The 25,721-nt window shown below is 38.1% G+C and overlaps 1 protein-coding gene and 1 long non-coding RNA gene across 3 annotated transcripts in view; one reads left to right on the top strand and one right to left on the bottom strand.

Annotated features, from left to right (window-relative positions):
• The window catches only part of LOC127844344 (uncharacterized), a 66,781-nt gene extending 65,452 nt beyond the window's left edge, over positions 1-1,329 (top strand). The window contains exon 2 of the long non-coding RNA XR_008032678.1: positions 1,114-1,329. This is a non-coding gene — a long non-coding RNA (uncharacterized LOC127844344). The remainder of the gene's footprint in view (positions 1-1,113) is intronic.
• Positions 837-25,721, bottom strand: part of LOC127844331 (uncharacterized) — a 42,776-nt gene continuing 17,891 nt past the window's right edge. The window contains exons 20-44 of one of the 2 annotated variants that reach the window (XM_052374438.1): positions 25,166-25,280; positions 24,266-24,405; positions 23,788-23,928; positions 23,291-23,317; positions 21,872-21,986; positions 21,395-21,615; positions 20,965-21,079; positions 19,817-20,070; positions 19,496-19,610; positions 18,234-18,382; positions 17,372-17,486; positions 16,568-16,761; positions 15,264-15,378; positions 14,581-14,798; positions 13,991-14,143; positions 13,672-13,707; positions 9,549-9,581; positions 8,634-8,678; positions 8,060-8,179; positions 7,598-7,675; positions 7,193-7,310; positions 6,615-6,757; positions 5,883-5,915; positions 4,201-4,324; positions 837-1,265 (exon numbers count right to left, since the gene is read on the bottom strand). In XM_052374438.1, coding sequence (XP_052230398.1) covers positions 1,139-1,265; positions 4,201-4,324; positions 5,883-5,915; positions 6,615-6,757; positions 7,193-7,310; positions 7,598-7,675; positions 8,060-8,179; positions 8,634-8,678; positions 9,549-9,581; positions 13,672-13,707; positions 13,991-14,143; positions 14,581-14,798; positions 15,264-15,378; positions 16,568-16,761; positions 17,372-17,486; positions 18,234-18,382; positions 19,496-19,610; positions 19,817-20,070; positions 20,965-21,079; positions 21,395-21,615; positions 21,872-21,986; positions 23,291-23,317; positions 23,788-23,928; positions 24,266-24,405; positions 25,166-25,280 — 3,044 coding nt within the window. In that variant the 3' untranslated portion in view covers positions 837-1,138. The remainder of the gene's footprint in view (positions 1,266-4,200; positions 4,325-5,882; positions 5,916-6,614; positions 6,758-7,192; positions 7,311-7,597; positions 7,676-8,059; positions 8,180-8,633; positions 8,679-9,548; positions 9,582-13,671; positions 13,708-13,990; positions 14,144-14,580; positions 14,799-15,263; positions 15,379-16,567; positions 16,762-17,371; positions 17,487-18,233; positions 18,383-19,495; positions 19,611-19,816; positions 20,071-20,964; positions 21,080-21,394; positions 21,616-21,871; positions 21,987-23,290; positions 23,318-23,787; positions 23,929-24,265; positions 24,406-25,165; positions 25,281-25,721) is intronic. The other variant, XM_052374439.1, reaches the window with a different exon arrangement.

Genomic DNA, 25,721 nt, shown 5'->3' with positions numbered 1-25,721 from the left:
TATGTCTTTATTGTTCCATAAAAATTGTTTTACTGCTGGTTTGGGTTTCTAAGTTATGAGTGACATCACTCCACGCTGATAGAACATCAGACATAAATATGTTTTCGTTTGCAATTTCATGTAAGATAGTATTGCTGATGTTACATTCAAAGAGTAAGGAGTCACCATATTTTTTTAGGATTTTCTGGTAGAATAATTTCCATTTACTCGTATTGGTATTATCTAGGTATCTTTTAACCCAGCTGCATTTGATTGCATTCAAGAACGAGTCAATGTTCGTTAATTGGATACCTCCATTTTCTACAGATTGAATTAACTGAGTTCTTATTATTATATCAGGCTTACCGTCCCATATGAAATTAAATATTGCTGATTTTATATCGTTAATAACATCATTTGGTGGATTTGGGAGAACTAATAATACATATATTAATTTAGGAAGTGCAAACGTTTTCAATACTGTGTTTTTTCCGATTAGTGTAAGTTTACGATGATGCCATGATTTTAAGCAGTTTTTAAAATTCTGTAATTTAGGTAGTATGTTTTTAGAACTGTATCCTTTTCATTATTTGTGAAAGTAATTCCTTACGTTGTGGCTTCATCGGATGTCCAATTAAATGTCATTTCTTTTTTATATTGAACATTACTTTGTTTTAATTTACCTACTCGTGTTGTTTGTTCGGGAAATGCCCGTCAGACATTCGACATTAACATACGCTGTTTTGTATATATCCCGTTCATTCCTCCATTTTATTGTTTTGTGTAATTTTATTATTCCCTTTAGGCTTCAAATTCTCAGAAATGGTTTTGTATCTGTTTAAAACACGATGGATAAATTATTTGCAAAGTATTTTATTACACAAAGTACAAAACAAAACCAACACAAATCATCAGCTCTTAACTCGAATGAAGGCACACACTATTGCCATATATGATTAGACAAATTAATACAAAACAAACATGTTTAACAAAACAAACAAGAGAGTTCCTGGATACAAAATATGCTCCATCAGATGCTTCACACAAAATGGCGTCCGCACTTTGAAAAAAAAAGTCGTCTGCTGACAAGAAATGAGCTTGATAATGCTCGCGCATGCGTCGACAAGTCATCAGGTCAGAGAGCTATGGAACAGAGCGTCTACTCCGGGACATAACCTGGCGGGTAGGTGAGGACCACGTTAGCGGGACAGTTGGGGGTCTGGCAACACTTGCCCGGTGCCGGCTGGTCGAGGTGACATGTCGGCGGCAGGTTCCACGTTAGACACCTGGAAGACAAAAAGATGACGTTTAGTCAAGACATATACATCATTAACGCAAACTAATTTAAGTTTTGTCTCTAATGAAAAAGATAGAATATTATTTATCATTGAAAGTATCAATACCATATCAAACCAAGGATTAAGGTAAACGCAGAAAATCGCCATTTTGTTATCATACAAAAATAAAACAAGGGACAAAATTGTCACAAAACCAGGTTTTCATTGTGAAAAAAAATCTGATAAAGGGAGACAACTCAAACTGAACTTTTGAAATGAACAAAGAAAATTAACCCCCTTTGTAAGTTTGTTTTAAAATAAATCTATTTTTAGTCGTGGCGACCTTGACATTGGAGATATGCACATGAATTTTTTTTTTTTGACCTTTGACCATGAAGGATGACCTTGACCTTTCACCACTAAAAATGTGCAGCTTCATAAGATACACATGCATGGCAAATATCAAGTTGCTATCTTCAATATTGCAAAAGTTATGAGCAACGTTAAAGTTTTCGGACGGACACACGGACGGACGGACGGACGGACGGTCAAAATTTGTGTGCGTATGGAAAGGCGTTGTCCATATACACATGCATACCAAATATGAAGGTTATATCTCAAGGGACATTTATGGCCATTTTTGACCTTTGAACTCAAAGTGTGACCTTGACCTTGGAGATATCGACGTAATTATTTCGCGCGACACACCGTCCAATGATGGTGAACAAATGTGCCAAATGATTTTAAAATCTGACAATGAACAACATAGTTATGGCTCGGACAAGCTCATTTATGGCCATTTTTGACCTTTGAACTCAAAGTGTGACCTTGACCTTGGAGATATCGACGTAATTATTTCGCGCGACACACCGTCCAATGATGGTGAACGAATGTGCCAAATGATTTTAAAATCTGACAATGAACGACATAGTTATGGCCCGGACAAGCTTGTTCCGCCCGCCCGCCAGCCCGCCAGCCAGCCCGCCAGCCAGCCAGCCAGCCAGCCAGCCCGCCCGCATTCGCCAATCTAATAACCAGTTTTTTCCTTCGGTTGCATCGACAACCACACGTTGCGGCAAATTAACCCATTTATGCCTAGTGAACTCTCCCATCCTTCAAAATTGGATAAATTTATTTACAAAATTTGGGATGTCTAGTATATTTATTTCTTTATTTTGAATATATCTTACAGAAATTCCTTTAAGCAAACAGCGCAGACCCTGATGAGAAGCCGCATCATGCGGCGTCTCATCTGGGTCTACGCTGTTTGCAAAGGCCTTTTTCTAGACGCTAGGCAAAAACGGGTTAAAGTAAAAAGTTGACATACACTATTCATTGTAATATTTAATAATTGGTAATTAGTATTCAGTAAAATATAAATTAAGACTTACAAACATAACATGTCAAATGAAAAGTAAGTAAACAACAAAAGAAATTAAGAACCAAAATTGCAGAACTCGTAATACGCATGCAATACGTAAAGAGAAAGTAAATAAGATATGTTGGTAACTGTTCTCTCTTTGCAAATGTCTATGTCTGAGCGTGCATATGCATTCGTTTTTGCAGACATAATATTATAGATTTATTTAAGATTAAGGGGTGTTGCGGCAGTTTATATATCCGAGGATATATTTATAGCAACACCGATGATGCTATTATCACAACACAATATTTTTGTTATCACAATCATCAGAAATGACTGAGTTGGTTCATAATATAATTGTCATTGGTTCGATCCGATGGTGGGGTCAACTTTTTTTATTACTTTTTTTACTTTCTTTAATTCCATTCTTGTTTTATACTGGGGCTCTTTAGTCATGCTGTTTACATTTATCATAAAGCATTTAATCACAAACTTCAAAACATGTTTAAATCTGTGAACAAGTACATGTAAGTTATTAATGATTAAGGTCGAGTTTGATAGTGTATGGTATTATGTTTTTGATTAAATATCGTCTTTTATTAATGTCTTTTGGTTAGCTGTCGTTATCCAAGTTAAGATTGTAAACAATTTCTAATGTTTATGCATATTTCTAACAATCTATGTACAGTTACTTGGGTTTTGCCTTATTGCTGTATTTTATGAAATTTGACGTTGACGGTAGGGACAGTTAAAACAAAAAAAAAATCTGTTAGAAGTGCGGTGACCCCCTTTTTTTATTTGTGTTTTATGATGACAATACGTAGATGAACATATTTACGCAGTTTCGCAGAATTCTATAAGACAGAAAAAAAATTCATTCCATTTATGTGGTTACAATAGTAAACAATGACTTTTTTTTGGTGACATACAAATTATATTAAATACATTTCTTAAAATTTAACTTGTGTACTTCATTTAATTGGTAGTGTGTGGTTTAATTAAATGGTATATGATGTATCTTTGCTTATATAATATCTACATGTTGCCAATTTTATAGGTTATTAATTATTTTTACGCATTTAGAGATTTTTCAGTTTTATTGAAAAAGTACATTTTATATAATGGGAATAAAATCTAAACAAGGCCGGTGACCCTATGTTTTTATTTCATTTTTCATATGGTATTTGTATATATATCTTAAATGTAAATTTTGGACAAAATCTATTAGATGGAAAAAAATTCAGCAAAACAGCAGCAACACCCCTTAACTCTGAAAAAAGGGTGTTTTATGCATGTACGTAAAGTGTCATTCCAGATTAGCCAGTGCATTCCGCACATGCTTATCATAGACGAAAGTTCAGCTGTTATTTTATTTTGATTGAAAAGAAGGCTATTCTTAACAAAAATACAGTTTAGTCAGATAGTGTCGTCTCTGATTAGCCTGTGCGGACAGTGCAGGCACGATTATGACGTCACTTTACGCACATGCATTAAACCCCGATATATCAGAGCGCGACTCCTTATGATTTTGAAACGTGTACGAAAAATGTTGAACATAGAGACTCCGCTGTTGTTACTTACAGCGCAGCACACGAGTATTGGCCTCTAGAGGCATCCGTGCACGTGCACTTGTACTGGCAGCCGTCCTTCCACTGCTGGCCCTGTTGGTACAGCGTGTTGTTGTAGACACATCCGGTCTGAGAGCCTGCAACGAACGGCCGCCACAATATATTAACTTACTGCATTTGATATACATATATATATATATATATATATATATATATATATATATATATATATATATATATATATATATATAATCTTAAATGCGTACACACACACACACACACAATGGTGTTTTTGTTTTTTTGTAAAACATACAAGACGATAATGACTTCTGTTTTATGCCTCAGTATTGAAAACCTCTTCACGATAATACGATCGTATAACTTCACTTAAAGTGATTGACCTAATGCACGTATATGCTAACTTTATATTTGAAGGCACTGTTTTAAATACAATTTATCATACATAGCATGCGTTGAGTCACTGCTCTTCGTGCTTAAGGGTTTTATTTATTGGGTGCATGCTATTACCAATCTTGATATGATTGGATGAAAATGAAGATCCATTATTGCATGCATTTGGGCCGTGCTCTGTGAAAAGGAGGTTTAATGCATTTGCGTAGAATGTCGTCCAGGATTAGCCTGTGCAGTCCGCACAGCCTAATCAGAGATGACACTTTCCGCTTTTATGATTATTTCGTTTAAAAAAAAGTCTCTTCTTAGCAAAAATCTTGTTTAAGCGGAAAGTGTCGCCCCTGATTAGCCTGTGCGCACTGCACAGGCTAATCTGGAACGAGACTTTACGCACTTGATTTAAACCCTCTTTACACAGAGCATAGCTCATGTTAATTGCGTACCACGTGCACCAATTACCGAGCTGGTACATGTATAACATTTATTGAATGCCGCCAACCTATGATAACTCTCTGTGACTAAAATGGTATGAAATGTACCTTCAGGAACTATGATATCGTATTTATGTATTTAAACCCGATTTCCTTTCAAAAGGTTCTACAAATAACACAATAAACTGTGCGAAGCCAAAAATAATATTTTTCACAGAATTTGCTTATATAAATTCACAGATGATTGAAAACAAGTTAATTGGAATAGGAATTGTATTAATTTTACGCAGCTAATCATCTTTAACCCTTTGCATGCTGGGAAATTTGTCGTCTGCTAAAATTTTGTCTGCTGAATTTCTAAAATTAGCATTTTCTTAGATTTTTTTTCAAAGAATACTATCAAATAGTTTTGTAGCGTCTCATCTGAATCCAAACTGTTTGCAAAGGCCTTCAAAATCCTGTTCCAGCACTGAAAGAGTTAATATTACGGAATAGTATGCTCTGTTTTCTTCAGAATCAGCAAATTACAGGTAAGACACACACATAATTTGAATACCAACAAAGAGGAAGTGTTCATGGTTTTATAAGGTCAGGCGGGAAACTTGATCGACCGTTTATAAGTGAAACAAGTGATTGCAGCACCACTTCACACACGGCTGATAAACCGCAGTCTAAAATTAATATTTTTTGATACTTTTGTCACTAGCCCCATCTTTTCCTAAAAAAATGTATTTTTTAAAGCACGTGTTTACGTGTACCTTGTATACTACTCGAACGTTTTACTCGATAAAAGATCGAAATTCGTTGAAGTTGACATGTTAAATGGTAAAAATTGTTAAGGATTGTATAGCACCTGTGTTAATGCCGCCAGTTCCGGTTCCTGTCCCTGAATGCAAATGAGGCTCATTATAATAGATGTCACGTGTCGCTACAAATGCTATGAGTACATATGTACATGATACCAGTAACAATGAAACAACTTGTATACATGTATATACGCCGCTTGGCGCAATCTCGTACAGGGGAAGTATATATGAGCTCTGGGATAAAGGGGTCAAATGAACGTGGGTCGTCCCTGATTAGCGTGTGCGGTTTGCACAGGCTAATCTGGGACGACACTTTCCGGACATACATAAAAAACTTTTCACAGAGCACGGCCCATTTTTATTGTAAAACAACAAATGGTTCATATTAATACCTGTGTAAGACCAAACAAAATCCATGCCTAATCTTTAAGCGACCGTAAATTATAAAATTGCGCAATTAAACAAAATATTGTATTTTCATGTAGTTTGTGATCAATTAAAATCCGTAAATGCACGTTTTACCTGAAATTATTTAAATACTAAATTCGTCTGAATAGCTCTTAATCAAGTCACCTTATATAGATATTTAAGCGTTTCGGCGACCTTTTAAATACAACGTGTCATATTATGACAGATCTTTGTGTTTATTTACTAATAACAAACTTAAAAATATTTTATTAACATCGCTTGTATACAAATAACTAGTATAAAACAACACGGAATGTTTAACTTTTGAACGAAATAACACCCGTCACTCTCTCACTCGGAACATCACCTACCCGTCATGGATCCACCTGATCCGGTTCCGGTGCCTGAGCCGGTTCCGGTACCTGTGCCACCTCCGGTGCAGTCTGGTACTCCGCAACATTCGCCGGGTTGGGTGCGCAAAACACATCCGGCTTGCAGCTGGTAGGTTGGACATCTGAACAAAATCAATGTTCAATAACTATTGACGTTAATAGCAGCGACGTTAGAGCATTCACAATCGCGCAATGCCAAACAGGGAACATGTTCAACAACTGATTTGTTAAACTTCATAACAAATAACCGCTAAGAAAGAAGAAAATATACTTCAGTTTTAGTGCATATATACTCTGTCGTCGGTAAATATTTCGGTTCTCATTATTTATCAATGAGGGAGGATGGTATTTAAGGTGACAAAGGTGGCAAGTTAGACATAATATTAACAGAGAGAACATTACTGGTTTCAGGCTTGCAGTTTGTCTGTATACAAGCCCACAAACAGTCAACCATCTCGAGTAACATTGTTTGTTTCGTTAAACGTATAGTCGGTATGCCTCTCGTTAAACATGCATTATAAAACATCTCTGTATTATTGTCTGTACGGCATAACAACCTTTCAGAGCATCTATAGAAGCCGGTCTGGCCGTTCTCGCACGTGCAGTTATAGTCGCATCCGTCCATCCACTTGTCCCCGGCTCCGTAGTAGTTGCCCTTGTAGACGCAGCCCCCGCCTGGAAATCAAACAGTAAACAGTAATGACGCCATTTGATTTCAAGATCGTCGTATTTTCCGCGTAAGACACACAAATAGCATTTAACTGATTTAAATACGAATACATCTTTTTAAGGAAAAAACCTCCCTTTACGCAAATGCAAGTAACAGTCAAACATGTACTTAAGGAAACGATTATAAGAATATGAGAGCTTCAAGAAAAACGCATAATTTTAAAGATCATTACGACACAATTAACAGAAGTGTTGACATTATTTTAAGTGCATTGACCTAATTTGAAACATACTGAATCCTGTGAATCCCCCTGAGCCGGGAGCCACTGTCTGGAATCCAGTCATGTTTCCGCTTGTTCCCGATCCAGATCCTTTAAAAGGTTGGGACAATACACAATATTAAAACAAAAGCATATAAGCCAAGCTCTGTGAAATGGGGGTTTAATGCATGTGCATAGAGTGTCGTCCCAGATTAGCCTGTGCAGTTCGCTTAGGCTAATCTTGGACGACAATTTTCGCTTTAATGATATTTTTCGTTAAAAGAATTCTCTTCTGTGCAAAAAGCAAGTTAAGGCGGAAAGTGACGTCCCAGATTAGCCTGTGCGGACGCACATTAATTAACGCCCTTTTCAAAGAGCATGGCCCATATGAAAATGAAAATTGTAAAGCTGATAAATTGCGTTTATTAATATGGATAGTTAAACAAATATTTCATTTCGCACATATAAGTTGTTAATGCTGCAATGCTAACTCACCACAGAGATTGCAGAATCTCGCACAGTTCTCTCGGGCCCAGTCAACGTAAAGTCCCGTGCAGGCCGCCTGTGTGTATTCCTGACAGTTTGTCAGCTTGTCTTGGCACGTGCCAGAAGAACCTAGTTAATATATCAGCGTACGTGGGTACAAATTACGTTGCTGGACGAATTTACGTACGGTTGGACGCACGGATGGATGGATGGATGGATGGATAGATGGATGGATGGATGGATGGATGGATGGATGGATGGATGGATGGATGGATGAATGGATGGATGGATGGATGGATGGATGGACGGACGGACGGACGGACGGACGGACGGACGGATAGATGGATGGATGGATGGATGGATGGATGGATGGATGGATGGATGGATGGATGGATGGATGGATGGATGGATGGATGGATGGATGGATTGATGGATGGAGGATGGATTGATGGATGGATGGTTGTTTGTTGTCAGAACTATTTTTACAGGGCAAAGCATGTGGTATAATTTATATCTGAAATTTTCATAAGTAATAGGTCAAACTTTGCATGTATTATTTGTTGTAGGCTGTGTGTGTTCTTACCTCCTGTCATAATAGTTCCGCCTGAACCTGTGCCAGTTCCACCTCCTGAAATTGGTATAATTATGCTCATTGAATACTCAAAAATATTGAGCCAAGCAAGTAATAATAAAACAATTAAAAGGCCACTCATTTACTGAAGGCAAGTATCAAAACAAACTTCAATGAACAGCTGGGTGTTTGCTAATAGCTATTATTATGTATAATATATAACTGGGTCAAAGGCGGGTAACCCAGCTAAAGGGTATTTCAAAAAATAAATATGAATGTGTTATTGATCAAAGACTTGAAAACTCACTCGTGAGCACACATGTATATTTCACATGTTCTTATAGTTATACATCAAATGAACATGTCGAACATAAAATCTAATTATCATATTTGGTAGTCAATTCTAACGGCTTGTGTCTATGGCTTTAATAATCTAAAAATACGGTAAAAATACTTAATGGCATGTACCCTTATACACATTAAATGTTACTATAAAATATGATTTGTATTGAATTGTTCATCTAAACGAGTCCCTGATAACCTTTTATTTTAGAACTATATATATAGTATAACAGGCTAATGTAGCTTTATAATAAAAATTGTCTGAGTGAACTTATACAATAGGAAATAAATTATCGGATAGGAATGAATTCATTATACTATGTGATTAAATTATCGGAAAGCTATTACTTTATTTTTTAATGGGATATACATTATCGGATAGGTATTAATTCATTATACAACGGGATATAAATTATTGGATGGGTATAAATTCATTATACAATGAGATATAAATTATCGGATATGTATACATTCCTTATACAACATGATTTAAAATATCGGATATGCATTAATTCAATAAACAATGGGACAAACATTATCGGATATGGATTAATTCATGTTTTGCATATTAAATAGTGTTCGAACCTGTCATCGACCCACCAGTTCCTGTTCCAGTACCTGAATTGTGGAATAGAGCATTGGTTGGTTTACATATTACATATGATTGGCACCTATGGAGGTTGTAACACAAAACTTGATGCCTTTGCAGTATTTAAAAGTGAAAGTTAAAATAACAAATTAAAATTATATGTAATATTTGCAAAAGATCGTTCCGCCAGAGCCAGTTCCTGTACCTGAAATGTGGAACACAGTATACGTGGGGTTACATAATATATATGATTAACAGTCATGGGCGTTTAACCCAAACACTTGATACGGTAATTATTTTCGAGCAAACAGTTATAACAAACTAAAGCGAGCAAGCAAATATAAAATGTCTATTCAAGTCAACTACACTATGGGATTCCTTTTGACATGGTCAGTTTTGATCGCAGGGGACATACATTTAAAACAGTTTACAACATCACTAAATGCCTCTTAAGACAAAATAGATAGGCTTTAATGCAGATGATTTATAGTTAGCAATTTTTTTTTTCTCTTATATAAATTTAAGGCCAATGTTGTACACACGGACATGATTGAAAACTTGCTAGAGCACCACTATACAATGTAACATGCAAAATACCAAACATGTAGACCTTGTTGATATAGAGGAGCAGATTTTGAAAGTGTTCACCACAAACATTTCAGGAAAATAAGTGACCTTCGTCAAACATAAAAGTCAACAATAAGAACTTCGTGCTCAGATGAGCTAAATACACATTTAAAAAAATACAAATTTAGGACCAAACGCATAATTTTCGCGATATTAAACAACGAGTAGATAATACAAACATTTTTACCGTGAATATGATTATTAAACGTATTTTGTTTTTAAATAATAAATTATGATCCATGGAGAACAATTTGAATACTGATACAAGATATATAAATGTGTACAGCAAAATAATACAATATAAAGATGGAAGAAACAACATAATCTAGCTGCTGATAGGTCTTTATCCTGCCTCAGTTGCAAACATTGACCAAATAAAGCAGGGTCGGATAAACTAGTTGATATCCGGCAGTACATCACGTGACCGTGATCTAACCGTAAGTATGTATTCATACGCGCCGATTAACATGTTCTAATATTTGACCTTTGAAATTTATTGGGACGCATCATGAAAGTTATCGTAATATTATATATCATCATTTTTATCTTCTTAAAAATATATTACCGAACCAGACTTCCGTATTTATCATGTTCATTTACTTGATTACGCAATTTAAGACGTATCTAGTGTGACGTCATTTCTCTGACAAAACATACTATCTAGTTTCTCTCAGGATTTTAGGGACAACAATTTTGACGTGGTGGTTTTAACAGTATTTTTTAATATTTTAAAGCATCGAACGAATCATAAACGATTTTCGGAGTGTGTGTTTGTCATTCATAAGTGTTAACTTCGATAGGAATAAAATAATTCTCTACGACAGGATTACGGTTTCGTTGATCGGGTTTTGGGTCAGAATAATTAGCATTCGATACAAACGCTATCAAAAAAGAGTGTGGTTTAAAATACATTGCGATAATAGAGATGGAAAAACAGAAAATGGATTCCGACAAAGAGATGGAAGAACAGACAATGAATGTGTATATCGTTGTACATTTATTGTTATAAGCAATGGATTAAAGTTGTCATTAAGGTAAATAAAATTTAGTTTTTGTTTTGCTGATGCATTTTGATTTCATTTTTTACCAAGAAAAATATCACATTCTCAATTCGTTTTTTATTTCTTCTCTTATTAAAAGGAACAGTTTAATGTGGAACTATTTTTAGCGTGACACAATCGGTAGTTATTCGGTCGTCAGGAATGTAGGAGGCCCGACAAGAATAATTATATTGTTATGTAAATTAATATTTTGTCTTTGATAAAATGTGTCAACGGCATGAAGCAGGATAAATCGAATACATGGTTGGTGCCGAGATGGAGAAAGTTTATCCGGTTCGGCCCGAAAAAGAAAAAAAAAAATTTCTTTTTCTAAGCCTCATCGGATAAACTTTCTCCATCTCGGCACCAACCATGTATTCTCTATATATCTACAATAAGAGACTGAAAGCTGTGCCCTAAACAGAAAATAACTAGCACGCGTGCACACTGTATGATGCAGTCGATACTAACTATACCAGATATACTTACACATAAATTACTCTTCAACGGAATACCGTTAGGGCCATCGTGGTTACACATTAAAATCCAGAGGGCGACAATTCGATAGTACAATGGCGACAATGCGATAGTACGATGGCGACAATGCGAGAATACGATGACGACAGTACGAAAACGCGATAGTCCGATGGCGACAATGCGATCGTACGATGGCGACAATGCGATAGTACGATGGCGACAATGCGACAACGCGATAGTCCGATGGCGATAATGCGATAGTCATATCGTACTATCACCATCGTATCATCGCATTGTCGCCCTCTGTATTTTAATTTGTAACCACGATGGCAGGAACGGTATTCCTCACTCTTCTGATCAATTATCTTTTACATCCAATTGCAAAATTACTCGTTCCTGTGTTTTGAAAGAAATTGTGTCAATTTTGACAACTAAATTGAATAATAAGTATTATTAGTATTAATTTCAGAAACGTTGCCTTATTTGTTGATGTTCTTGTGAGTAAAAGATGTATTATTTTAAATTTGCGTCACGAAATGGTATACACCTTTATAGTTAGTATCGTTAGTAATCTGGCAGGTATAGTAAAAGCTCCAGTCCACTGAAACTAAATAATGTTTGTGTAAGGAAATCCTTTCTCATAAAAGTAAATGCCGATTATTTCCTGAAATATATTTCAATAGCAAGAAAAGCACTTATTTATGTTTGAAACTCATGTTGGTGCGCATAAACTTGAACTGTATTGTATGTTTCGTATGCATTTACTCGATGACTGTAGAAGAATGACCGGCTGTCATATGTTAAGAAACTATGCAATTAATAATTACCAAATCGTAATTACATACCAAAATTAATTCGGCGCTTTCGTGTTCGTGTGATTTTCGTCCGAAATTTCAATAATAACAACGAGTCATTTTTTTAAGCATGCAGGGAGTGGAGCTTTCAGAAAAACTTTAGCCAGTTTATCAAACAATGTGTTATGCAAAGCAAATTGGTTCAAACCTATGACGACTGCTCCAGTGACTGTGAAGCAGATACGTAAATATGAGCTGTGGGTTGGGAAAACTGGGCTTAATGCATGTGCGTAAAGTGTGATCCCAGATTAGCCTGTGCAGTCCTGCATTTTGTTAAGAAACCCTTATTTGAAAGCAAAATACATGTACATTACATGTAGACTGCACATGTTCATCTGGGACGACCCTTTACGCACATGCATTAAGCCCAGTTTTTCCAGAACGATGCGGCAATGGTTCAATGTGTCACAAAGCAATGTATGAATGAAGTAAACATACATGATACAATTTTGAAATTTATAATATATAATAGCCGTTTAATGACCAAAACTGAAACAGTGGAATCAATGGGTACGTCATACAACTTTAACGTCCCTTTTTGTTAAAAGTGTAAGCGCTTTTTGTTGTCAAGTCAAAATGAAAAAAAAGAAACATGATGGAATCTTTAGACTATAGAGTTTGAAAAGACATACACAAAAATAAAATTCACAAACACCTAATTACTAGTTAATAGTCATTATGTCATTAAGTCACGTTTTGTCGTTGAACAATATTATGTTTCAAACAGTATTATTGTTCAAGATAGCATCATGATGCATCAAATGCATGTACTTACACACGTGGTTCATTATAAAACACGTGGAATTAAGCGTTAAAGAAAACAGTATAAATATACAGAGTTGACAAAGCTTTGATAATAAGCATGAAAGCTGAAAAAATACTAAGAGCACTATCGCGAAATTTCTTGATGTATTATGGATGTTTCATTTTTGTGATGCTGTTTGCGCAGTAAGTGTTTCAATTTAAAAAGCAACACGCATTAATCCGGGTGCAAAAGCATTGCTACAAATCCATTGCATGTTTATGTCAGCGTCAAGCGTTACGAACAACAAACGTACTTCAAGTTCCGTGTCTAAAATGCAGTGACATATAACGCGCACACATATCTCACGTGTTCTTACCTCCCATAGTTCCGGTGCCGGTGCCTGCTCCGGTGCCTAAAGGGGAAATGTATCCGTAAAATGACAATATTACTGAAAAATTAAATTTAAAAACAGTATTGTTCTTAATATTTATCGCATATAAATAAATACTGTATATTCAATGTAAAATACGACCAAACTCTCACACAATAGATCCGACATTTCAAATAAAATCTTTTTAAAGCGCGAAATATGTGTAAAACCGAATACAGGTATCTATAATATCAACGTTAAATTCATTTTATAATTGAAGCGTGAATTGAGCTTTTATATAGGAGGAGAAAGTCGGGAAAACTACTTGAGCAGAGGTTGCACGTCTTTCGGCAGCTAGCGAGGGCCCACGATTGATACATAGCGTCAGAGCAGACGCTTCGGTCGTATTCAACACAGTTGGGGATGTTGTCCTTGCACGTGCCATCGGGGGCGGCCGTCACCGCCAAAGGATTGGTGTCTGCCGAGTACATAGAGAGACGTGTGTCAGTATGTCATGCTGTAGCCTGTGCAGTTTGTTACAAGTTTCAAAATACATTTTTATTCGATGACGCGCATTAGGAAATGTAACGGGAAACGTGCTGTGGTCATTTGAGACTCTTGTTTGCATATGAAGTTTCAATTAATCATCATGTTTATGTATCAACTCAGTCGTTTCATAAAACCCGTATAAAATTTACATATTCATATGATCTTATAACTTGAGACACAACCATGCACTTGATTTTATCATGAAAACATTATGCACATGATATGCAACACTCCATTGAATGGTCCTAATTTTAAATGAAATACATGTCAATATAATAACATATCAAATCACTGCCCATGATCATCAGTTTTGATTTATTACATAAAAAATGGAATCAGAAAACAAACTAAAATCAGAACACATACTGTTTCCACAGTAACCGCAGTATTGCGGGCAGTTTTGCGTGGCCCAGTCCTTGTATTGTGCGCCGCAGATGTAAGTGCCATAGGACGCGCAATTGCTGAGGGCGTCGCGGCATGTACCAAACTGGGCGCTTGGGTCGCACTTGAGCGTCTGGCAGCAAGCATCTGCGGGATCCTGGATGAACGTGCAGCCATTCGGCACGGCAGCGATGCGGCGACATCTGCGGGTGAAACGTAGACGATGTGATATCGATGTAATGACCACCATTCAAAAACAAACAGGACAGACACCCAGCTGATGAACAACAATGCCTAAGCGTATACAAGAAGCGAGTGTTGAAGATAGTAACGGTTTCCTAATAACATGCATCGAGTGTACACATATGGTAAACAAATTAACAAGATATGTCTAGTGTGGTCAATTTAACCCATTTATGCCTAGCATCTAGAAACAAAGGCCTTGGCAAACAGCGCAAAGCCAGATGAGACGCCGCATGATGCGGCGTCTCATCAGGGTCTGCGGTGTTTGCTTAAAGAAATTTCTGTAAGAAATATTTTAAATATAGCAATAAATATACTAAACATCCCTAATTTTGGAAATAAATTGATCCAATTAAGAAGGATGGGGGAGTCAACTAGGCATAAATGGGTTAAGAACACACAAAATAACGTAAGAGTAAACGAACCTTTCCGAGCATCTGTACATTCCCCTCGAGGCATCCACGCACTCGCATTCGAAGTCACAGCCGTCTTGCCAGGTCTGGCCTTGGTCGTAGATTTGCCCCTTGTACAGGCATTTATCTGCAAACACGACATACACGTAACGTAACGATATGATATTTTTATGACGCCATAATCTATGCAGTGCAATTAACCGTTGTTGATCTCAATCAAATGCTTCAGCGTGGATACGTGATCAAACGCCGCAACGTGATCAAACGCCACAACGTGATCACATGCCACAACGTGACTACATGCCACAACGTGACCACACGCCACAACGTGTCCATACACCACAACGTGACCATATGCCACACCGTGTTCATACGCCACAACGTGACCACACGCCACAACGTGTTCATACGCCTCAACTTGACCACACGCCACACCGTGATCACGCGCAAAACCGTGACCACACGCCACAACTTGTTCATACGCCACATTGGACCACACACCACAACGTGTTCATACGCCACAACGTGTTCATACGCCACAACGTGACCACACGCCACAACGTGAACACACGCCAAAACGTGATCACACGCGACAACGTGATCACACGCGACAACGTGATCACACGCGACAACGTGTTCATACGCCACAACGTGTTCATACGCCACAGCATGTTCATACGCCACAAGGTGACCATACGCCACAACGTGACCATACGCCACAACGTGTTCATACGCCACAACGTGACCACACGCCACAACGTGATCACACGCCAAAACGTGATGACACGCCAAAACGTGATTCCACGCCAAAACGTGATCACACGTCACAACGTCATCACACGTCACAACATGATCACACGCCACAACGCGATAAAACGCGAAACGTGATCACACGCCACAACGTGATCACACGCCAAAACGTGAGCACATGCCACAACGTGATCAAAAACCACAACGTGATCACACGTCACAATCTGATCATACGTCACAACGTGATCACACGTCACAACGTGACCATAAGCCACAACGTGATTACATGCCATACCATGATCACACGTCACAACGTGACCATAAGCCACAACGTGATTAAATGCCACAACGTGATCACACGCCACAATGTGACCACACGCCATAACGTGATCCTACGACATAACGTGATCACATGCCATAGCGTGATCACATGTCACAGCATGATTTCACGTTACAATGTGATCATACGCAAAACGTTATCAGCTGTTATGGTTTCTGCTTGTAAACATAAATCAATTAAAAAACAAATAACTACATAATAAAAGTTATATAAACGGAAAACTTACTAGAGTAGCCAGTGTTGTTCAGTTGGGATGGAAGGATGTTCTGCGGCCGGCCATATCCGATGAAGCTGCCGGAAAAGCCGCTTGTTCCAACTGTCCCGCCAGCGTTTTGACACTGGGGTACACGGCAGCACTGGGGATCTTTCGGATCGGCAACGAAGGAGCACGTTGCCGGCACGTTGTCGTATTTTGGACATCTAAACAAACAAACGACAAGCGCAATTGCCACGTTGTCATGGTGGCGCTACGGTATAGTTTGGAACTTAAGACTTATTCTTTCTCAGTGAGTTGAAATATCAAATAAGTTTTTTAATTCAATTTAGATCACACTTTGTGTGGTTTCGATTCTATAGCAAGCATCAGTACTACGGCGAAGCATTGATTGGTTTCAAGCTAAAATCATATCGGACCAAACTTTCATTTAAATTTAAACAATTTATTTTAGATCGAATGCATCGAAAGACTTCGGCTTATTGAGACGCTCCCAAGTCCGTTTCCTGGGTTTAACCAGTACTCTGTCTTTGGAATAAATAAAAAAAAGCATTCCCATAGTATTGATAGAACCCGTAACCTCCCGGTCCCCAGGCGAACAATATATACCCTTCGCCACAGTGACGAAACTTTTAATGTATAAATGTTTTATTAATATAAATAACAAAACATGCCAGAGATTATTGCTTTTTGAACGACTGGAACATGCAGTGCAAGCATTGGTTAGTACATTATTTAAGGTCCTACCTTAAGAAACAATAACTACAGACTATACTTTTTGCCGCTGCGATTAGATCCGAGCAGAATCGTTATTACCTGTCGGTACATTGGTAGTAATGGTTGGCCGCATCTTCACAACGGCACGTGAGCCCACAACCGTCGTTCCACACTTCACCCTGGCGATGGTAGTAGCCCTGGTACTTGCAGAAAGCTGAAAATAGCACATGGCACACCCATTGAAAATTATATTGGTGTGTCGACCGCGAATGGTTTTAGGAAATCCCCTCATAATATTTCAGTGGCAGTTGTTTCGACTGCCACTGGCTATCACCACATAGGCGATATTTTTCCTAATAAAATGCATATATTTATTTCTGGTTAGACCGATCAAATGTGATCATTAAATTCATGTTTATAATTAAAAAGCATGTGTACCAACGTGCGTTGAAATAACGCATCCGTTTGCAGAAGACAGAGGCCCAAACATTAATGGCATTTATTACTTCATATAAAGCGATGTCCAAAATATCGAGTGACTCAACCAAAACGCAGCAACAAATGGCCATTTGGTACGCGCGCATCTTGCGTAAATGATTAAGTTATAGACGATTATTTATTATTTCAATGTATCATATTATTAAAATTTCATGAGCGGCCATATATGATTTTTTTACGAGCGAAGCGACGAGTTCATATGACAAACGACTCGCAGCTATACTAGGAAAAGAACCCCTTAATTCTGCATCTGTTTCGTTTAAATGTGTATTTTATTGATTTCTAGTGTTTGCATGTATGTTTTGCCCTCACAATGAAGGAATTCACATGTTGTTAAAGATACAAAATATTGGCACCCGCTAGAGCGAAATGATAAGGATATCATTTCCAGGTATTCTTCACTTAATCAATGCTTATCGTGAAATAGAGAAGGGTTCAAAGAAAACCAATACAGAATGCTCACCTCCGCCGGCAACTGGTGTCGTCTGGGCAAAAATAGGAGCAAAAGTGGTGACCACCATGTTGAAGTCGCAATTGATTTTCTTGCAGCAGCTGTCGGCAGGATCCGGCTGCAGCGTACACTGGGGCGGGATGTTGGTGTACACCGTGCACCTGGCAATGAGAGGAGGCGTTGACACTCGAGATTTAGCCAATAATGAAAGTGAAATAAAGGTCATAAGGTCGACCTGACTCCGTTTGCAGCATATACCATGGTGGATTGTTAGTGTGCGCCATGTAACGAGAGGAGAGGTTGAAACTCGAGATGTAGCAAATACTACATGTGGGTCAATTGTCTAATAAAGCTATGGCAGTTAACTTGATTTAAATCATTGCTGCGTACACTAATTTAGTCTCTTTAAGAGACGGTCTGTAAATGTCATTTTCAACATCATGTACACCGGTGAATCTCTCCCAAAATATACGTCGTCCCTGACTTCACGAGACATGGGCGTTACATATGTTAGGAAGGTCAGGGCACTAGGATCTTATAAGGTCCGACGTGGGCTTTTCAATGCACTGTTATTCGGCTAAGCAACCCATTCCAAAAAGACTATGATAACAGGGTAGTGTTGGTAGTGGGCTTAAAATACAGAATTTTCACATTAATTATGTGAAAGGTCAATTAGTGGATTAGAAAAAATACCAGTATGCACATTTTGTTTACAAAGAAAAGCAGTCAGTGACAGAAACTTAAATAATGGAATACCCACGAATAGATTTACAAAGCGTAATTTGAAGGAAATTCCACAAAGTATAATAATACATATAATAAATTTATATGAATTTCCAAATAAAAGATAAAGTTTAAACCGATGTCAATGTACATACTTCAACAACCAGGTTATGTAGGCCGGCTTATTTCAAACCAGCTATATAGGTTTTAAAAAGATCTTATCAAATATGTAGAAAATATGAGTCGCGTTCTGAGAAAACTGGTCATATTGCATGTGCATTAAGTGTCGTCCCATATTAGCCTGTGCAGTCCGCACAGGCTAATCAGGAACCACACTTTCCGCCTAAATTGGATTTTTGCTAAAAATGTCGAAAAATGTCATAAAAGCGGCAAGTGTCGTCCCTGATTAGCCTTTTCGGACTACACAGGCTAATCTGGGACGACACTTTACGCACATGCATTATGTCGAGTTTTCTCAGAACGCGACTCATAAAAAGTCCGCTAGCTGATCCAGAGTCCCCCGTTTATATGAGAGAGACTCGTACGCTTACCTCTCATTGCATCTGTACTGGCCGGCGTTGGCGTCCACACACTCGCACTTGTACTGGCAGCCCTGATCCCAGGTGGAACCCTGACCGTAAACACGACCATTGTACACACAGCCGCCTGTGGAGCGATCGCAAAAACACGTAAGTTCCACGCATTAAATGCCTTTTGTTATACAGTGAGTACATTACACGAGGTCCAACAATCACTTTCGACGAATTCAGAACTGGTAATGTTCCCGTTACTCATATAAAATTTTTAAAATTAAATTGAAAATACATCAATGCAGATATTATCATTTTATACAAAACATGTAAGATATTTACGTCCTGAGCCGGTAATCATGGATCCAGTCACGCCTGGGGGCAGCGTAGGGTTCATACCGCTGGTACCCGAGCCAACCTGTGGCATTACTACAGGGCCGAATCCTGTGAAACCCTTTCCGTAAGTGGGGACCAGTACAACTGGCTGTCCGCCCGTGCCAGTGGTACCCGGCGCGCATACTGGTTGCTGGCAGCAAACATCGTTCGGGTTGTCCTGCATCGTGCAGCCAGTGGGCAGTGAACCAAACGATGGGCATCTAAAATAGGGAATTGATTCTGAAAGCACTCGGGCATGAACAATACAATTTTATAAAACTAATAGAAAACATGTAATAAATTGCTAGTAGAATTAGATTGATAAAAAAGGTTAAAGAGGAACTTAATTCGATCAATTCAACGGTTTAAAAGAGGATTTAACAAGAATGCGTGTGCAATATTGTTGCGTAGACCGATTTAAAATTGTGCACGTATTTGGAACGGATATACAAAAAATGATCGATTTGCATGTGTATATTGGTTAAACAAAAAAGATAAAATCTTAACATCCACCTAATTGTTTGTCGCTGTGAGGATCTGACATCACGTTCAGTTGACCATTCCGTGTCCGATTTTCAACCAATCAAATAAAACGTTTGGGTTTAATCATCCGAGTTAAACAAAAATGTACAGACACATATGAGGGAAATGATTTGATTGGTTATAGAAAAATCAGTTGAACGTGACCTCTTGTGCGTCGTCATCAGATCCAGTCGGCTGATGGTATAGAAGCGTCAGTCTGGACATGCTTTTTATGAAATTGTATATGCGCCAACTTCCGTGACTTTCAATGATACTGCATAACGGATGCCAACGCTCGGCGGCGGGTGCAGTTTTGAATAAATGAAAGCTTGTCAGATTTTTTTATCTTGACCTTTGACCTAGGGACCCAAAAATGGGTGATGCGTGTAGAACTCATCAATGTGCATCTACATATGAAGTTTCAAAGTTGTAGGTGGGAGCACTTTGCTTTTACAGCCAAAGTAAAGGTTTTAGCACGACGGACGCCGGACGGCGGACGCATGACGACGAGCTGGCTATGACAATACCTCGGGTTTTCTCCGAAAACAGTCGAGCTAAAAATGTCACAATGCCATATTATACGAGGTACGTACTTTGGTGTGCACTTGTACAGGCCCTGGGATGGGTCCTCACATGTGCAGGTGAAGTCGCAGCCATCATCCCAGCGACGTCCGGCCGCATAGTACGTACCCTTGTACAGACATCCATCTGAAAGCGAGATATAACGCTGCGTTTCGGGGTTGTTTCTGTTCGTTTTGTTGTTGTTGTTAGCTTTGTTGTTTTTTTTTATGTTTACATCGATAACTTAAACGTACTGACTAAAATAAAGCTTTATTCATGAAAGGTACCCGTTGTATTTTCTGCCTGATGAACGTGAAATTAATTTAAGTACACATATAAATTGTACTTTCACGTACTAAATTGTTTAAGATGGTAAAAGTATTCATTACTGACGCAAAATCAACGCGTTAAGAAACTTCATGTGATGTATATTTCAATAAAACCAAATAACGAACGACTCACTAAGTTTTCCAGTAATTGCATTTCCGGTCTGGGGGGCTCCTGTCATACCAGTTCCGCCCCCTGGAATGGGCTGCGGCACGGGGTATCCTCCGATGGTTCCCCCGACCGTCTGGGAGCCAGTGAATGTGCCGGTGGTTCCGGTACACTGGATCTTGGCGCAGCAATCGCCGACACCCTTCACCTGCTGGCAACCGAGGGGCAGGTTCACGATATCCGCGCACCTGGCAATTACACCAAATGAGAGTTTTGTCGAAAAAAAACATATGTGTGTAGTGTTTAAAAGTATGCGAAAATGTGCACATGTAATACACGGCCTGACACATTTGTGTAATCATAATATTGTTATAAGTTTACAAAAAGGCGTGCTGGGCTAAAGTACGAACAGAATGTTCAAGATAATTACCGATCACTTTACAATCACTTTAAGCATCAAAGTAAAACTGTATTTAATCCGCTTAGTCAATTCTGGGCTCTTACTTCTTCTGGCATCTGTAGAAACCATAGGCCGCGTTTTCGCAGACGCATTCAAGGTCGCATCCGTCGTCCCATCTCTGTCCCTGGCGGTAGGACACACCGTTGTAGACGCACACATCTGACATATAGACACGCGTGATAAACAACGCAAATATCTTGTTGTCCCAGAGATATAGCAGAAATCTCGCTATTGTTCATGTAGCGAAACTGCAGAAACACCACTTATATTTGTTGTAGCGATACGTTATGGCTATTTTTGTCGTAAACGAATTTAACGGAATATTTTTGATGAAGCAATCAAATAAAATTGAAAGAATCATATGTGTCGTGTTCTGAGAAAATTTGGCAAATGCATGTGCATTAAGTGTCGTCCCAGATTAGACTGTGCACAGGCTAATCAGTGACGACACTTTCCGCCTAAATTGGACTTTTGCCAAGAAGAGACTTCATTTAAACGAAATGACATGAAAGCGGAAAGAATCGTTCAAGATTAGCCTGTGCGGACTAAACAGGATAATCTGGGACGAAACTTTACGCACATGCATTACGCCCAGTTTTCTCAGAACGCGACTCATATGTATATAAAAAGAGTGGTTCCTCAAACATTCTTCCACTTTTATAATAAAATGTACATTTTCCGTCGCTGGCCTTACATTATTACCACGAAAACATATTTAAAAAAATGCATATCTAAAGCAGTTAAAACACATATAAACGCACACCAGATCATACCTTAATAGAACAAATGGTGCAAAATTACACTTGTTTAATGGTTATAGTATAGCATTCATTTGGTTAGTGAACCTAATTGCATGTTTGATATATCTGTAGAAGATACAGTGGTACATAAAGGCTGCGCAAAAACCTTCTCCTGATTATTTTAAGTGAAAACATATATATATATATATATGCTATAATAGAAACATAGAGTGCAACTTCATTTGCCGAAAAACTACACCATCGAATAACAGCAGCGTTGTGAGTATTGTGTATATCTACAATATGCTCAAGTAATCGCAGCTTAACTTTGGTCCGTCATGTCAATTTGTGTATTTAAGACTGGAATATATATAATTATGCCGTGCAGCAAGCGCACAAAAAATTATAAGCAGAAATTACTTATCATTAGTAATATAGTTTAGTTTAAACCTATTTATTTTAGCTCGATTGCATCGAAAGCCTAAGGCTTATATAAACGCTCTCGAGTCCGTTTCCTGGGCCTAGAACCAGTACTTGGTGTCTTTGGGGGAGATCTAAAGAAAGCTCCCACAGTGAGGATCGAACCTGTGATCTCCCGGTCGCTAGGCGGACACCTTATCCATTACACCACTGAGACCTATATTAGTAATATAAACTGTCGTTATGGATCATTAGTGAAATATTCATACCACATAAACAAATGAAAAAATAAACATGTTTTACCATTCGGACCAGGGGTTGGAGAACCAGCTGAAAGCAAAGAAAAAAATATAAATTTGAACAGCGTTTATTATCATGATATACATATAAGTTAAAACATTGGAGCCTTATTTGCGTTTGTAGAACAATAATTCAAGTGCATTTAAATAACTTAACCATAACAATTCTAAAGTTTATTAATTGTGATTGTCATAACAAAAAAACTCAGTACATAGAAATTTATTAAAAATAAATGTATCCATGTTGTTTTGGAAAAGTTATTTCAATAGGGCAAATTGAACAAGACGACATTGTTTCTTATAAAGACGTTGATTTAGTTCATTGTTTGGAAGTCCAGCTCGTAATAAAACGCACAAGCACTGATTATCTCAGTAGAATAAGACAATACAATTAGTGTTTCCTTTTAAATTGGTATCTTTTTTAAATAAAATAAAAAGCATAACAAACAGCGTACAAAAACTTACACATTACTAACGATACTTTTCGAAAAGCCTACATACATGGACAGAAGCCGCATGTTTTCTGGCACTGTTCGTGAGCCCAGCCGACGTAGTTAGGGTCCTGGCAGGTGCCCGGCGGATAGCGCGCGCAGTTGGCGTCCTTGTCCACGCAGGGGCCAATCGTGGTTGGACCGGCAGAGCCTGCGGCAGAAACGTATGCAAAAAATGTCATGGGTGATTAGTGGTATATTTGCGAGTTTGTTTCAAAGGTTATGAATTAAAATCCCCATGCTGCATTAGGTAAAACACGTGGTGTTTCTCGATACTTCATTTTATTTAAAAAAAATGAGACTTGCGAAATAGGGTAAGAATATAGATTAATAGCTTCATTTATAAGCATTTTGCGCAAACAATTTAGAGGGATTTTGTTGTTGGGACGGAAAGGCAACGGGGTCCCCGGAGAAAACCCTTAAATGATTTAACACGCATATGTTTTGCTTAGTCAATTAATGAACAAATAATCATCACCTATCATTACCTGCTCCATGTCCGGATAGCGTGCCGGCTCCGGTGAACTGGCCGAACTGTTTGTTGAAGTCGCACACGGGCTCCTCACAACACTTGCCGGCGGGACGCTCCAGTCGGCACTCTGTCGGCAGATTGTCGTAATGGGCACAGCTGAGAGATTTAAAGGAATATAATAAAATTTATCGTTGTTTACCTGCCAGTAAGCAACGGATTTGGCCGCACCGTGTATTGAACGAGTTAGTGTAGGAACGTTGGCCCGAATGATAAATAAACAGCCAAGAATCGAAAGGACAAAGTTGTTAATTGGTTAGTTGGTTTATAACGAACGATAATGCGGCAATTTTGTTGCTCTCAACATGAGCTAACACATGTTCTCTTTCTGCAATAATTACAAATGTATAATTTGCTTTGTTCCGGCGAGAACTCGGATTACCGGTACTTTGGTGTTGCTAAATGAATGGGTTTATTGACAACAATGCTCTGTGTTAGCAAGAATCATGAATATCCATGCTGTACTAATTGGTGATGAATGCTATATTGCCGAACTGCACTTGGAGAAGAGCGGATTTAATAGGACAATTTTAACACTTACATTAATTAATTACATGAAAGAATGCGAAAATCACGAGCACATCCATTCTGCAATATGCAATTTAAATTGAGCTAAACTCACAATTCATGTGTGACAGGGCATTTAAGATTAAAGTTAAACAAAATCTGAGCATACTATCATCCTGCATGCGTATCGTTGGCAACTTTTTTACAATATTAAGGTAACATGTTTACAAATGATGAAAATTTAACGATTCAATTAAGTAAGTTATTGGTTAATGCAACATAACTGTGTATTGTTTGAAGACTACCCTTTAAAAGGTTCTCTCTGAATTGAAAGTCTTCATAACGGCCTTACATGGACTGGCAAGTGTACAGGCCGACCGATCCGTCCTGGCAGAAGCAGCTCTTGTCGCAACCGTCTTGCCACGACTGGCCCTGATAGTAGGGTGTGTTCTTGTACATGCATACCTCTGCAGATGCAATACAATAATGGGGCTGATTCGAGACCGAGGCGTTATTTTCATGCATAAAATATATTGGGGAATATTTGTATAAGTAAAAATATATGTAATCGAATGCAGGCCTTCTGGACGCGCACTTGAACAAAAATATATTATACACCTGTGCTCAAAATTTATGTTTTAAGATATTTAGTAGAACTGTATTTCTGAAAAAGGCGTTTTGCGGGGTCTTATAATAAGTTTAACTTTTTAAAGAATCTTAACCAGTGGCATGATTAGAGGTTGTAGAACTAAAAAATGTCAGCATTAATTAAACATAGTTTAGAGATATATTTTACAAATGAGAGAATGTAATGGAATGCCCTTTTGTATTTAATACTAAAACAAATCGAACGATTGCTTATCAAAATCATCGTCGCTTAGAATTAATTCCCTACTTCAACAACATTA

This window comes from Dreissena polymorpha, chromosome 9 (assembly GCF_020536995.1).
Source record: "Dreissena polymorpha isolate Duluth1 chromosome 9, UMN_Dpol_1.0, whole genome shotgun sequence".
NCBI lineage: Eukaryota > Metazoa > Mollusca > Bivalvia > Myida > Dreissenidae > Dreissena > Dreissena polymorpha.
This window is presented reverse-complemented; position numbering and strand designations above follow the sequence as displayed.